This window comes from Hyaena hyaena, unplaced genomic scaffold (assembly GCF_003009895.1).
Source record: "Hyaena hyaena isolate Hyena2069 unplaced genomic scaffold, ASM300989v1 scaffold_151, whole genome shotgun sequence".
Lineage (NCBI taxonomy): Eukaryota > Metazoa > Chordata > Mammalia > Carnivora > Hyaenidae > Hyaena > Hyaena hyaena.
Window position 1 is genome coordinate 649,646 of NW_024080783.1, and position 14,051 is coordinate 663,696.

Genomic DNA, 14,051 nt, shown 5'->3' on the forward strand with positions numbered 1-14,051 from the left:
GAAGCGTCCGCAGGTGTAGCACGGTGATACATATTACATTGTGCCACAATGGATTTATGTATTCTGTAACAAAAGAAAAGTGTAATGAAAAAATACAGAAGGTAATCCTTTATTCCTCCACCACACAATTTATCAGTAATGCCTGTGGATGATAAGTGCCAGGGATTTCCTCTGCTTGCTTTAACCTTGTCACCTAGGTACGTTTTGGTAAAATGACAGAAAAATACAGACTAGGGATTTTCCTCTGTTCAAAAATCTTTTCAAAGGACACTTTGAATTTATGGAAGTTAGTCCAAATGCAAGGCTTTCTTTTGAGCTTCTCATCTGCCTTTGCTACAAAAGATAAACGTATGGGTTTGAAATAACGCTGTCAGCCAGCCAGCAGATTAGGAGAGAATGTAAGCAGTTTATAAGCAGACTCCCATCTAAAATAGTTCAGGTGGACCCCAGGTAAGTGGAGGTTCATGAGATGTAGCCCAGTACTAGTTTGCACGTATTCGAGAACTTGTGTTCCCTTTTAGGCCCCACTCACCCATCGCCCAACATATTGTCACAGATGGAGCGCATACTGACTTCCAAGGAGAGAGCAGGGGAAGACAAGTCTGAACGCAGATGATTGGCGTTTGTTCCAAACCCACGCTGGCCTAGTGCCAGAGCAAATACCCCCAAGTTTATAAATGCACCAGGCACTTTACATTTCAGTGCTCTTGCCAAAGTATCACTTACTGCATCGCTCCCTAAATATAGTTTTAAAAAAAGAGCTATTTCTTATTTTGCTTTGATCAGTAAAATAAACTTTTAAAGATTGTTCTGGGATGGGGTCCAGCTTCTGAGGTAAAGAATGGCTGGAGCTCAGGCATGATTCAGTAACAGAGTGTTCAGTAAAATTAGCTTGACAGTTCTCAGGCCTGCTGTTCAATAGCAAGAACTTGACCAAGTTAAAATGGATGATCGTGCTGACTAGACCAGCGTCGGCTTTTGCTTTTTAACAAATGGAACGTCAAGGATTAAACAGCAAGCCGTATGGAGAGGAGGGGTGTGGAGATGTCTTTGTATTAGAGAAGCAAATTGGGTCCTTGGTTTTGAGATCAGCCCCCAGCCCCTGTGGATAGCCAGCCACCTGGTTGGGTCTAAGCTAGGTTTAAGGCCCCTTCCCAGGCTGTCCTACCATTGGGAAGCTTTTCCATGGCTTAGCTTGGGGCTTGGCTTTTCTTTCAGATTTCTTGTCAATATGAAGTTCTGCCATGTTTTTTGGCTGTGTGTTCTCCTTTGAGATTTTTATGAGGAAATGGGAATGCGACCAAACTCCTTGTGGTAATTCCCATGTTCCATAGTTGGAAACTTGGGTCCCATTTGTTAGATGAGCTTCTTGGAATTGGTCTGTTTTGTTCTGGTGCCCGAGCATAGTGAGTAGTATTTGTGATACTTGCTATTGCAATTAACAGTCTTAGTGAAGTTATACCTCACCCAAGGATGGGCTGCTTTTCTTAGGGTACTTACTCCATACCAGTTTTTTCCTTTCTAGATGAACCACTCCCTCCAAGTTCGCCTGGCTAGGAGTTTGCAAGTAGTGTTAGTGTTTTGCTGTGTAATTAGTTATGCTTCATTTCATATTTTGTTTGACCTTCTAGGACCGAGTAGATTAAAACATTCCTACTAAAGTGTACACAAACTGTATGCTTTTTTTTCCTGAATATTTATTTTGAGACAGAGAGGAGGGGAAGGGGCAGAGAGGGGAGGGACAGTGGATCTGAAACAGGCTCTGCACTGACAGCAGAGAGCCCAGTATGGGGCTTGAACTCACAAACTGTGAGATTTTTTTTTCCTGAGCTGAAATCGGACGCTTAACCGACCGAGCCACCCAGGTGCCTCCAAACTGTATGTTTAAAATTTATTTATTTATGTACTTACTACCCAGTGAGGAAGAGCCTTTTTTTCCTTATTCGAAATGCTTTGTGCTGCCCTGTTTTCCCCTCCACCTCCCAACCCTCCTCACCCCATGAAGTTTTTTCCCTCTAGGGCCGCATGAGCTTTGATGTGATGGTGGGATCTGCCTGCAGTGACACCTGCTGACACAAGCCAAGTTTATTTTCAGGCCTTGTACAGGATTTGGCTTGGAAGCCCACATGAGGAACCCGCGGCACTAGTGACCCACACAGGCCAATTAGATTGAATTTGAGATAAATTAGGAGAACCTTCCCTAACTCTGACCTTTCTTTCACTTGGAGCTGTTCATACTAAAACGCTTCTCTGTCCCTGTCTCTCATTGGAAGTGGGTTCGTTTAGTCTCTTTTTAAATAATTGGCACTTTGAGGTACACTTAGTAAAACTTTGTTAAACACAGTGAAGACTGCAGGAACATTTCTCTGGTTGAATGGTGGTGATGATTTTATATTTGTCTTTTCCTACAGAAATGCTGCTCATGGATTCTCCCTGATTCAGGTGGACAACACAAAGGTCACCATGAAAGAAATCTTGCTTAAGGCAGTGAAGCGAAGAAAAGGATCCCAGAAAATTTCAGGTGAGACCCAGGAAATAGACTGTTAGAAGTGCTTGGTGTATGCATACGTGTGTGTGTGTGTGTGTGTGTGTGTGTGTGCGTGTGTGCGTGTGTGTGTGTGTGTGTGTGTATTGATGCCTGGCTAGATTGTTTTAGATATCATTGCCTGACGGTTTGGTTAGCAGGTCTACAGCTTTTTTAAGCTGCCACTGGGCCCAAGGAAGGGATTGGGTCAGTGGCATATGTGAGAAGAATGTGGTCATGTTGATTATGGAAGTTCCATCATTAATAATTTGTGATAAATGAAGACAGAGCCATTTGAACTATTAGTTGGTGTAAAGCTGTCTGGAAAACCAAATCCTAAATTTGAAGTACTGCTTTTAATTTCATGTTTTCACATAATTTTCCATGGGGGAGACTTTCAGTTGCTCATGCTTGGGGCATGGAATAAAAACAACAATTTCCATTTTTGCCAAATGAGGGGCACCTGCAAAAAGATTTTTTTTAAGATAAGTCACTTGATGTGCACAAATATCTGTTAATCTTTAATTCCTCATTACCCAACTTTGTACAGAAAATTAGCTTATGGTATTAGCGATAATATTTAAAGGATACGAGGGAAAATATTATCAGTATTGAGGAATAATTATTTTGAGAAATAGCTCAAAGGTTTGTCATACCACAGACAACTTTAATATATATCAACCTGTATATGACATGTCAGATATCATAGCTTTATAAATAAATGAGACTTCTTAAACACCTTTGGTTTCATCTTTTGGAGAGGAAAAAAAAGCATTAGTCAGGTTGAAGAAAATAGTTTTGTGTTCTTTTTAAGGGGAGGCATATAATCTGTTCCAGATTTAATTAGCTATCTTCAGATGAAAGCTGAAGTTTTAATAAAAGTTCGAAGAGATAACACAGTGAAGGACACGGATGAGCTGTCTCAAGGCCATATTCCAGGGGAACGATAAGAGCTGTAAAAAATGGCAGAGGAGAGCAATTGAATGGAGCAATGAAAATCTGATTCTCATAAAAAAGAGAGAGAGAGAGAGATGCTGGTAGGGGTGGTTGTAGATGAGACCTGCTAGCGTCTGCAAGCAATTTGGATGCTTGCCAGGAGTCATTGTTCACCCTCGGCTGTGGCGGCTCCGTCCAGATGTGCCAACCGCACGTTTCGGCTTTTGCCAGCTGACTGCGCCGTTTGATAACCAGCTCTCTGGATGCCCATCACTGGCCGCAGAGATAGAATTAAATGATGATGATCTTCCCACAAGTTGGGAGAGGAAACAATGCATATAAATCTTGATTTCATCTCAGCATGAGAAGTCTTTATCCATCATCACTCATAATGAACAAGTCGTTAGCTGGGATGAATGGTGTTCTGGTTTTTCCAAACACCTCTTTTGTTCATTTTTTGGGTGACTTTTATCCATTGCATGGGGGTCAAACCTCTTTACGTTTAAGGGATGATTGAAGAGGCACAGCCTCTCCTTCCCAGGGGAAAGTAGGTATTTTGGGGTTCTAGGTACCAATCTAATAGCGTTTCAACAGCTTCAGATGTTTAAAGATATTCAATAGGCATTCATCTTCCTTGAGGATCCTGTTTTTTCCTCTTGTTTTGTCTCTAAATGTTTTATATAATAGTGTATTTTGTGACACATTGATTAAATTCAAAGATAAGCATTATTTCAGGGGAGCACCTCCAAGGGGAGGTGAGACCAGCTTTTTAAACCTTCTTAATAGAAATTCTGCTGTTGCAGGTTTTTTTAGACCGTGAAACCTCTTTGAACTTAGATGCAGCTGAACCAGTGTCTTTCCCTCTGTCTCCAGCTCTCTTTCCAATTGTATACCTATCTATCTGTGTCCATCTCCAGCAAGCACGTTTATCACACACACATTTATTTATGTTCACCTACGTGTACACATCCCTGCCATTTCCATCTGAGACTTTGCCGTATCCAAAACACAGCGATCTGCATTATTTATTACCCTTCATACTAGAGAAGTCATTTGAGATTGATGTATTTACATAAATTACTGTCCATTTTCTTAATCCAAAAAGCTCTGTAAAATGAGAAGCTCTTTCTCTTGCTTTATTAAGTCTGGTCTCATGAAATAGAAGGATCTCCAATTTGGCAAAGATGCTTATGTAAGGTTAGCTTGATAAAGGCGGTATATTTTGTGGTTTTGAACTTTTGTATTGTGGAGTGGACTTGTTTTAGAGGGGAATTAATGAAAAGAGGAAAATCCTCTTGTCATAGACAGAAACACAGTATGTTTCCTTTAAAAAAAAAAATTCCACAGTTGGCTGTAGAATGCTTACACCCGTTATGACACATGAACTTAGTCATGAACTCAAGAACTTGGTGGCAAGAGATGCCAGGCTAGAGATGTTCATGCTGCACTTCCTGAGTGTCTACCACAGTGACCTGCGAAGTCTTTGCAGGAAGGGGCCTGCCTTGCCCCACGTCCAGGACCAAAGCGGAGTGCTCGGCCCTCTCATCAAGAGGCTTTTGCCTGAGCGAGTGCAGAACAGCACTTGTCTCTTTGCTGCTCTTATTTAACTGAAGTGAGAGGCAAAACACTCCACTTGAGATGAATGTGTGCCGTGCGAGGCAAGGGCTCTCAACTACTTGTTGATTAGAGGCTAGTTGCAACTAGAACAAGAGTTCAGAAATCCTTTTGCAGGCCGACAGTGAACTTCTGGTGCTTATCCACAAACCCCAAACTTCTCTCCTCTTTTTTTCCAGACTGGCTGTACAACTCTCCATTTCATGATAATAATAAGTTGAGAACTTAAACTACTGTATTATTAAACCCAGATGTGGGCTTAATGACTGTTCTAGTGTTTAAATACTCTGTTGCCCTTCCTTCTGGCACTTCCTCCCCCATTTTCATTTGTAAAAAAATCAGAAGGTGGCAGGTATGTGAGCAAAAGAATTCTTTGTTTAGGCAGATAGTTTTGTCAGTGGAAACCCTTAGGGTTTTAAAGTATTTTTGCTTTGTATGGATAGAATATCATTACAGGCACTTGTAACTGATCTAGAATTTTGACTTGCATTATTTGTAATTATTTCATTGTCATAACTGTTTATGAACACTGCAGGGTTTTTCGATTAATATTCATGTCCTGAACTATAGTAATCTTTTCGCAGTGTGTTCCAGTCGGTTCTCTGCTAAGGCCCATTTTTTTAAAGCCCATCTTTAAATGTCTCTTTTAAACTTTCTCTGCAGCTTTTCATTTTATTACTGACCACTTGACATTTGAAAGCTACCTGCATTGGCAGAAGGCCCCCACTGTTTAAGAAAATTATAAATGAAGAATCAGGTTTTAGAAGAATTAGCTGAAACCTCTTTACTGATTTTTATAGTTGGGTGGCTATGTTTTTGATATCACGAAGAGTAGCCTGCCCGGTCCCTTGATTTAGCTAGTGAAATACACTAACCTGTTTTTTAGTGACTAAAGCTCTTAGCTCATCAAGTTCTCCTTTTGTCAAGTTCACCCTCAAAGTTCGTGACCTTCTGAGCTTCTTAGTATTTTGTTGTTGTTTAAAAGTGCTATTGTTACCAACCTTGACCAGCCTTCTGCCACATAGTGTTGGGTGTGGCAGGGACACTTAAGAAATGGAGGCAGATAGAATTTCAGTTTTACATGGACAAAGAAATATAGTTAACTCTTGAGCTACAAAAGAGAGAAAGTTTCCTTTAAAGTGAGATTTTTGCGGGCAGAATAGTTTTCTGTATGGCTGTTTCGGTATTTGTTGTCATTTTGAAATGGAAGTATTTTTCTTTACCATCTATTGAAAAATTGAACCAGAAGCATATTAACTTTTTCTCACCCCTATTCATTCTTGCCTTTTGAAATGAAAGACCAATTTTTATTAGTCTAAAAATCCTTTTGAAAAGTTCTTACAGTATTATTAATAAAACTTGTGACATTCATTTTTGTTTTTCCCTCATAAAATCTTACCCAGATTTTGAAAGATCAATGTTAGCTTTATCAGGTGGACTCTCTCTCACCATCTCTGTTTAGAGTCACAGACCACCTTATCGCTTGCTAACGTACTGTGTTTTTCACAAGACACCTAGAATGTCATCAGTGATGTGGCCTAGTCTAGGATGCTTCCACATTGTCCCTGGATCACTGCTAGGCGCAGAGAAGGGGAGAGAACAGCTACCAGGGGGTGCAGGGTTCTGATCAGAAAGACAACTAATGATGACGTCACTGGATTCTCCAGTTTTATATTAAAGGTTCATGTAAAATGTAAACTTTGATCCATGACGTATTTGTAGCTTGTGTTGTACATTTCACTCCTCATGTGTTCCCATGTGTCAGACCTGTGCTAGATGCAGGGAGGCAGTGGGATGCAGATTTGCAAGGCCCTTGCTGAGCAGCAACTTACATCCTACCTAGAAGGAAGGTAGATAGGAGGGGTTGAGAGAGAATAAGATGCATTGTATAGGATGGTCAGGGAACTCCTCCCTGAGAAATTGACATTTAAATTGTGACCTTCACATTTAAGCTGTGAAGAGTTGGGGAGGGCCAGTGTCATACAAAGCAGTAGCTATTAAAGGCTTACTATATTTTAATATAAAAAGAACATTTCAGATTACTTTGTAATTAATTTACTTACCTCTCTTCTTCCTACCCCCTCTTAAAAAAATGTAGTAAAATTGAAATTTGAATTGTTCCCTGTGTTAAGTCCCCATATCTTACCCATTAGCAGGTCCTCTTGGATTTACCTCTAGAATATATCCTGAACGTATTCAGTCCTTTCCTTCTGCACTGGATAAGTCCAGATCACCATGACTTCACCTGAATTGTTGAAAAACAATCTGGTTTTCCTGCCTCTGCTCTTGGCCCCCTCCGGTCTGTTGTCTATACAGCAGCCAGAGAGATCTTGTAAAATATAAATCAGATCAAATCTGCTCCACATCCTTCAGTGACTCTTAGTTGCATTCAGAATAAAATCCAACTTCTAGCTACTAGGAAATACTTCAGGGCCCGAAGAGGGGAAGGTACCTACAGAGAACAGCACAAAGAAAGAAAAGAACTGGAAAGACATGCAGAATTGACAGTTGCAGTATGAAAGAGGAATATAGACAGACGTGGGGGAGAACCTGGGAAGCCAGGGTAATGTGTGTCAGGAGGGGAGTTGGTCTTTCCCCAAGATGTGATTCCAGTGAGGTAAGAGCTGATTTATTGAGTGCCTTTGTGTACTTATGCATACTATCTCATTTAATCTGCAGACAGCCCTAGAAGGTAGATTTTATTATGCCTGTCTTACAGACGAGACTTTACGTGTGTGTATATATGTGTGTGTGTTGTCAGTGTCAGGGTGCATGTTAGAATTAAGGAACTGTGAGGATGGCGTGTGTAATCACATACTTACCTCTTGGAGCCTCCCTTTCCTCTAAAAGAAGTTAAAGTTACCAAAATTTCCACAGTAAGTAAATGGCAGAATCTAAATTGGAGCCCAGGCTTTTTTGACCTCAAAGCCCATACTCTTTTTATTGTACCATGTTGCTTATTAGAAACCTAATGGGAGAACAAATTTAAAATTCTGTAAACAGAAATGTTCATTGATTCTAAAATCTAAATGCACTAGGGAAGTGCAACATTTAAAGGAACCCTGTGGTGAATCTGGATATAAAGCCAGGAATTCTTTTTGTAATTGCACAGTTTGTCTGTATTGGTGTCAGTTTTAATGTTTTATGTCTAGCTTTCTTAAAGCAACATACACCTGCCCCTAGCTGCCCTATGAAGAAGAGAAGCCCATATGTTTTAGAAGGAGAGGGGTTTCTAACACTCTCCTAACCTGAAATGTTCTCCAAAGACTAAAATAAAGAATCTTCTGGCCATAAGATTGAAAAGAACCTTACTTCATGTGTAATTGTAAAGATGGAAAATCCAGTAACCTTTCTTTGGTGAAAGTAGTTTGTGAGCCACAGATACAGACTTGTGGTTTCCTTATGCCGTAGCTGCTTCTTTCCTTTAAAAAAAAAAAGAAGAAGAAGAAAGGTAAATAGAACTGTTTAAATGTTCTTGATCAAAAAGCAGTAATTTCTGTGGAAAACCCCTCCTTCTCATGAAATAATAAATAATCATGCTGATGCCACTCATACATGGGCCCAGATAAGAAATAAAGACCTGATACTTGGTATCCAGTGACCTGGGGCGGACATGATAGCACAAATTAGGGCTGCTAAGGTGTTGAAATGTATAACTCAGAAATGCCCCGGGCAAGTAGCTCCAAGTTAAATATTCCTCCTTCCCTCTTCTCTTTGCCTGTTTATCATGCTGTTTCTTCCCACCTGAGCCTCCCCTTGTCTGTAGTGCTCTGAGGCTCCTGATGGATCTTCTTGAGAATAGAGCAGAGCATGTTAAAGATGGCATTGCAGTCAACTATTTTATCTAGGAAGCCTGGAAATTTAGAGAATTTATGTCCAGCAAAAATCTTTGGGAACCACTTTAGAGACCCAATTATTTTAGAAGGGTGTTATGAGCTCTTGCAATAGCCACGTCAGAAAAACCTGAAATACATCATTCGCCAAAACTACATTTGACCAGCGTTTACTCTTCCTGCTAGTCGCTAATCTTTCAGAAGTTCCTTTTCCATCACAAAATCTATTCATTCACTCCATCTGGGGCAGTCACCAACATGGATTAAATTAAAGCAAAACCCGAATGAAAGAGAAAAGACATATACCTCTGGCAGGCTGTGTGGTGCTTCAGGACACACACACATTTTGGAGTCAGAGAAACGACCTTTCTCTGGACCACTAGGGACTAATTCTAGAATATCACTAATTTTATTATAGCTTTTGAGGAACAAAATAAGAAATACTGCATTATGTGTACATACTGATTGTATACCATAGCCTAATTTTAGAAATTTTTTTTTTTTTTTTTTTTTTATTTATAGGAGAGAGAGAGAGAGAGAGAGAGAGCGTGAGCAGAGGAGAGGCAGAGAGAGAGGGAGTCACAGACTGAAACAGGCTCCAGGCTCTGAGCTGGCAGTCAGCACAGAGCCCGACGCGGGGCTCGAACCCACGAACCGCGAGATCATGACCCAAGCGAAAGTCGGACGCTCAACCGACTAAGCCACCCAGGCGCCCCATAGAAATGTTTTAAAATAGGGGGAAATACATCTTAGGTTCAGAACTGGGGTAACTGAATGCATAATCCCGTAGTTAACTCTCTGAGCTGTGCTTTGACGTGGGACAGGGTGAGGGAGGAGGCACCCAGGGCACTTCGGGAAGGGGCAAGTGTGTTCTCAAGCTCTGTGTGGTTCTGATATACCCTGTTGACTTAACCCATCATTGTTCGTTGCTCCCTGCTCTGGGCCAGCACTGTTCTAGAATCAGGTGGAAACTCAGTGAGAAAGGGGACAATAAAATATGGCAAATTGCCAGGTGAAGTACACAAGCTACCAAAGCAGCATAGATAAGGGAATACTCAAAACCACTGGGTGAGGCAGGGGGCTGAGAAAAGTTGCTCTGGAGTAAATGATTTGACAGTTTTTTGAAGATTAATTAGAATTTTCCCAGATGGGTAAGTAAGAGGAAGGACATTCCAGGTAGAGATGTTTTGAGATAGAGTAACAAAACATAGATCTCCCAAATTACTAGAACAAGAACAGGGCAGAGGATAAGCTGCAGAAGCCAGGCAGGAGCCAGATCTGATCAGGCAAGGCGTGATGGTGTGCTGGAAACCAGGAGAGCCACGTTCAGTTATCGGGGGGCTTATCATGCAGCAGACACTATGTAGGCACTTAGGATTTTGTTGAAGCCAAGAAATGGTCCTTACCTTCAAGGAGCTTACTGTGTTGCTTTGGAGACAAACAGGCAGTTTCAATACCATGAATGTGGTAAGTGGAAATAAGGATAGGGGCCTGTGTATGCACATCAGGGGACCGGTGCCCTTGTCCAGTCCTAGGGAGTCAGGGAGAACTACACTGAGCAAATCCTCCAGGTGAGACCTGAAGATGGTAGAAAAGATGGTGGACCAGATGAAGATGGTGGACCAGCATTCAGGCTGAAGGAATGAAGTGCGAGAGTTTGATGCCTTCTGGGAACCACAGTGTAACTCAGTATAATAAAGCAGTAGAGTAGGAGTTAGGAAGGTGGAGTGTGGAGAGGCTGAAGTGGTCATTTGGGCCTAGGTCATGTTTGTAAACCATGTTGAATTTGAACTTCATTCTGTGGCAGAAGAGAACCATTGAAAGGAGAGCGATATAGTCAGAATTTTTGTTAGAAAACACACAGTCTGCATGATAAAAATCGATGAGAGGAAATAAAACAGGAGGCAGACACTGGTGAGAGGCTCTCGAGGACTCTATCCAACAGCTGATGAGCCCTGAATTAAGGCATTGAGAGAAGCAAATGATGCTCATTTCAGGAAGTGGAGGGCTGGACACCTTAGTAAAGTCTGATTTCTTTTATTAGAGCTAAATGTACAGTTTGGGGAGAATTGATATACCCTGGAGCTGCTTCCAGTTCTGGTGTTCATATTAAAACTAGTTAGTGGTAAAAGATAGGTTTTAAAGATTGCTTTTTAAGAAAATTAAATCCTCGTTGGAAAAAAAAATCAAACATTTAGGAAGTGTGTGAAGTAAAAAGTAAGCATGTGAGGTTTCCTCTGACTTTATTTGGTATGAACCTTGGTGTTTGGTTTTTGTTTTTCATTCAATTCACACACAGATACACACATGGGCTCTAAGTTTCATGTGGGCAGGACCCTATTCATCTAGCAGAATATCAAATAGAAGAAACTCAGTAAATGTTAAATGAACTCATGAAGAATGTATCCACATAACGGTTTTAAAAAATGATACCATATAATATTATATGATTTTGCATTTGTTTTTCACTAAGTATCACATCATAAGCTCTCTGTTAGAGTGACCCCTGCAGTTTTAGCTTTCTAGCTAAATTTAGGTAACTTAGCTTTCTGTTGTTGGACATTTAGAGCATTTCCAAATTTTTAGTTTAACACAAACAAACGTACAGTGAACATTTTTGTGTGAATATTCATTGCATGTTTGTGCTGGATGTTAAACCTGGGATTGCTTGTCACTTACTTCAAACGTTGAGAAAAACAAATTGCATTTTAAAAAGTTTATACCCATTCTCTGACACTCCCAAGAATCTGTGAGACCACCTCTTTCCCCATCCCCTTACTAACACTGACGTTACCGATCTTTAACTTTTGCCAAACTGATGGCCAGCAGTTAATATCTCATTTGAATTTGTATTTCTGGGTTTTTAGTGTAAAGTTAAGCATTTTAAAAATATTTTTATTAGCCACTTATCTTTCTAAATGATAGGTTTTAAATCACTTATTTTAGTGAGAAGAAAGATTGAGAAGTCAAACTTCACAAAACCATTTTTAAGAAGTACCCTGTAGTTTAAAATACACTTCACCCCACCAGCTCCTTTCCTGTCCCAGCAGGTGTGTACACACACACACACACACACACACACACACCAGTATATAGAGAAAAGGTACACATCTAGTCCAGACCATTTTACTTGCTTGCCTTCCAGCCCTTCATTCACTAGCAAAGCTTTTGTTCCTGTGTTGGGAGAAAGTTAGCTGGTAATTCACTAGATTTCAATTCTCTTCATTTAGGACCTCATTTTGTTACCTCCCTGCTTTGTCACAGAACTATTTGAAAAGACAGACTTTCTGTTAAATAGTTTATTTTAGTCTGGTACATGTACCTAGTACTTAGAAAGTGCATCACAATCTGGAAATCAGAAATGTAGACAAAAAAGTTGTCACCCCTTAACAGGTTTATTTCGGGAGGCACATCTAAGGACACGTCTGGCAGCATTATGAACAGCACTGGCACCAAGGGCAACTGTAGGGGGCTAATGGGGACCCTGCATCATTCCTTGCCATGTGCCTGGTGAGTTAACTCCTAGAAGTTTCTGGGAATGGTAGCAAGTGGGGAAAAGGCTGCAACCAACAATCAGTGTCACAAAGTGGGGATGACTAATTTGCTGAGGAGACCGTTGAGACAGATGTTTAATTAGCTGAAGTCAGAGTGGATAAATTGGGAGAGGACTGCCTATGCAGAGAGATGCCTTGTTCCCTCATCTCTCATTACCTGGTTTGGTTTTGGTTTTGTCCTTACTGTTTTCTTTTTGAAGGCGAAAGCCTCAGACTCAGGGGAGCTGGGAGGGGAGTAGGAGAGAAAGTACCCTTTGGTACCATCAACGGAACGCTTACTGTATTTTTGTATTTAACCTTTACGAAGACCTTGTGAAATGGACATTATCTATTTTTTTAGGGTTGAGAAAACAGGCTGTGCATTATGTCTTGTGTATATGTGCATGCATTCTTGTGTGGGTTGCTCATGACTGACATAGGTGAGATTTAGACCTATACCTCTTGATTTTTAAGCCCAATGTTTTTTTCTCTGTACTACAGCTTCTCCACTTAAAATGTAATGCAAATGAAAGAAGTTTCTGGAATAAAAGTAATCTGTATATTGACAGGAGCTGGTGTCACACAAGTATATGTATGCATTTGTTGGAACTGTCAAGTGGCACTCATAAAATCTGTGCGTATCATTGTATGAAAATTTTACCTAAATGTACAAAGAGAATCTCAAACAAATATTAGACACCAGTTAAGGTTCTGCACACTGAATGACTGATGTCTGCTCTTTGAAATCCATTTTTTAAAAAAAGATGCACTGGTGGTAGATATGTGATAGAGCAAATATAATAAAATGCCAGTGGTAGCATCTAGGTGGTGGGCACATGGACTTTCAACGTACAGATCTTTCAACTTTTCTGTAATTTAAAAATGTTCTTAATAAACTAGGAAAGAACTCCTAAAAATCAAAAGTATATAATTTAGATTCTGCTTATGTTAATAAAATTTCTGAACTTACAAATATGTCTTTGTGGCATAGAAAACACTAATCTTTACTTGCTGTAGGATATTTTATCTTCCATTACTTCATGTATGCAGTGACATCTTTGAGATCACAGTTTCTTCCATGGGCCTGTGGGTTTTCAAAGAGCAAGAGAGGCATCTGGGTGGCTCAGTTGGTTAAGCGTCTGACTTCGGCTCAGGTCATGATCTCACGGTTTGTGGGTTTGAGCCCCACATCGGGCTCTGTGCTGACAGCTCAGAGCCTGGAACCTGCTTCGGATTCTGTGTCTCCCTCTCTTTCTGACCCTCCCCTGTTCACACTGCCTGCTCCTCTCTCTCCCCCTCTCTCTCCCTCTCTCTTCCTCTCTCTCTCTCTCTCAAATAAACAAAACATTAAAAATAAAATAAAACAAATTTAAAAAGAGCGAGAGAAAGAAAACTAAAGCTCAAAGAATCTGCAAGATTTGTCCAGGGTCACACAGCTAGTAAGTTGGGGAACTGGGATTCAAACCCAGATAGATGTATGATGCCAAAGTTTGTATTCCTTCTTTTAAATTTTTTAAATTTTTTTTGATGTTTATTTATTTTTGAGAGAGAAAGAGCATGAGTGGGGAAGGGGCAGAGAGAGAAAGGGACACGAAGGTCTGAAGCAGGCTC

At 40.5% G+C, this 14,051-nt stretch overlaps 1 protein-coding gene across 8 annotated transcripts in view; it reads left to right on the top strand.

Annotated features, from left to right (window-relative positions):
• Nucleotides 1-14,051, top strand: part of MAPKAP1 (MAPK associated protein 1) — a 239,596-nt gene that overhangs the window by 141,024 nt on the left and 84,521 nt on the right. For all 8 annotated transcript variants that reach the window (XM_039239026.1, XM_039239021.1, XM_039239019.1 and 5 more), the window contains one exon: nt 2,412-2,521. In XM_039239026.1, coding sequence (XP_039094957.1) covers nt 2,412-2,521 — 110 coding nt within the window. The remainder of the gene's footprint in view (nt 1-2,411; nt 2,522-14,051) is intronic.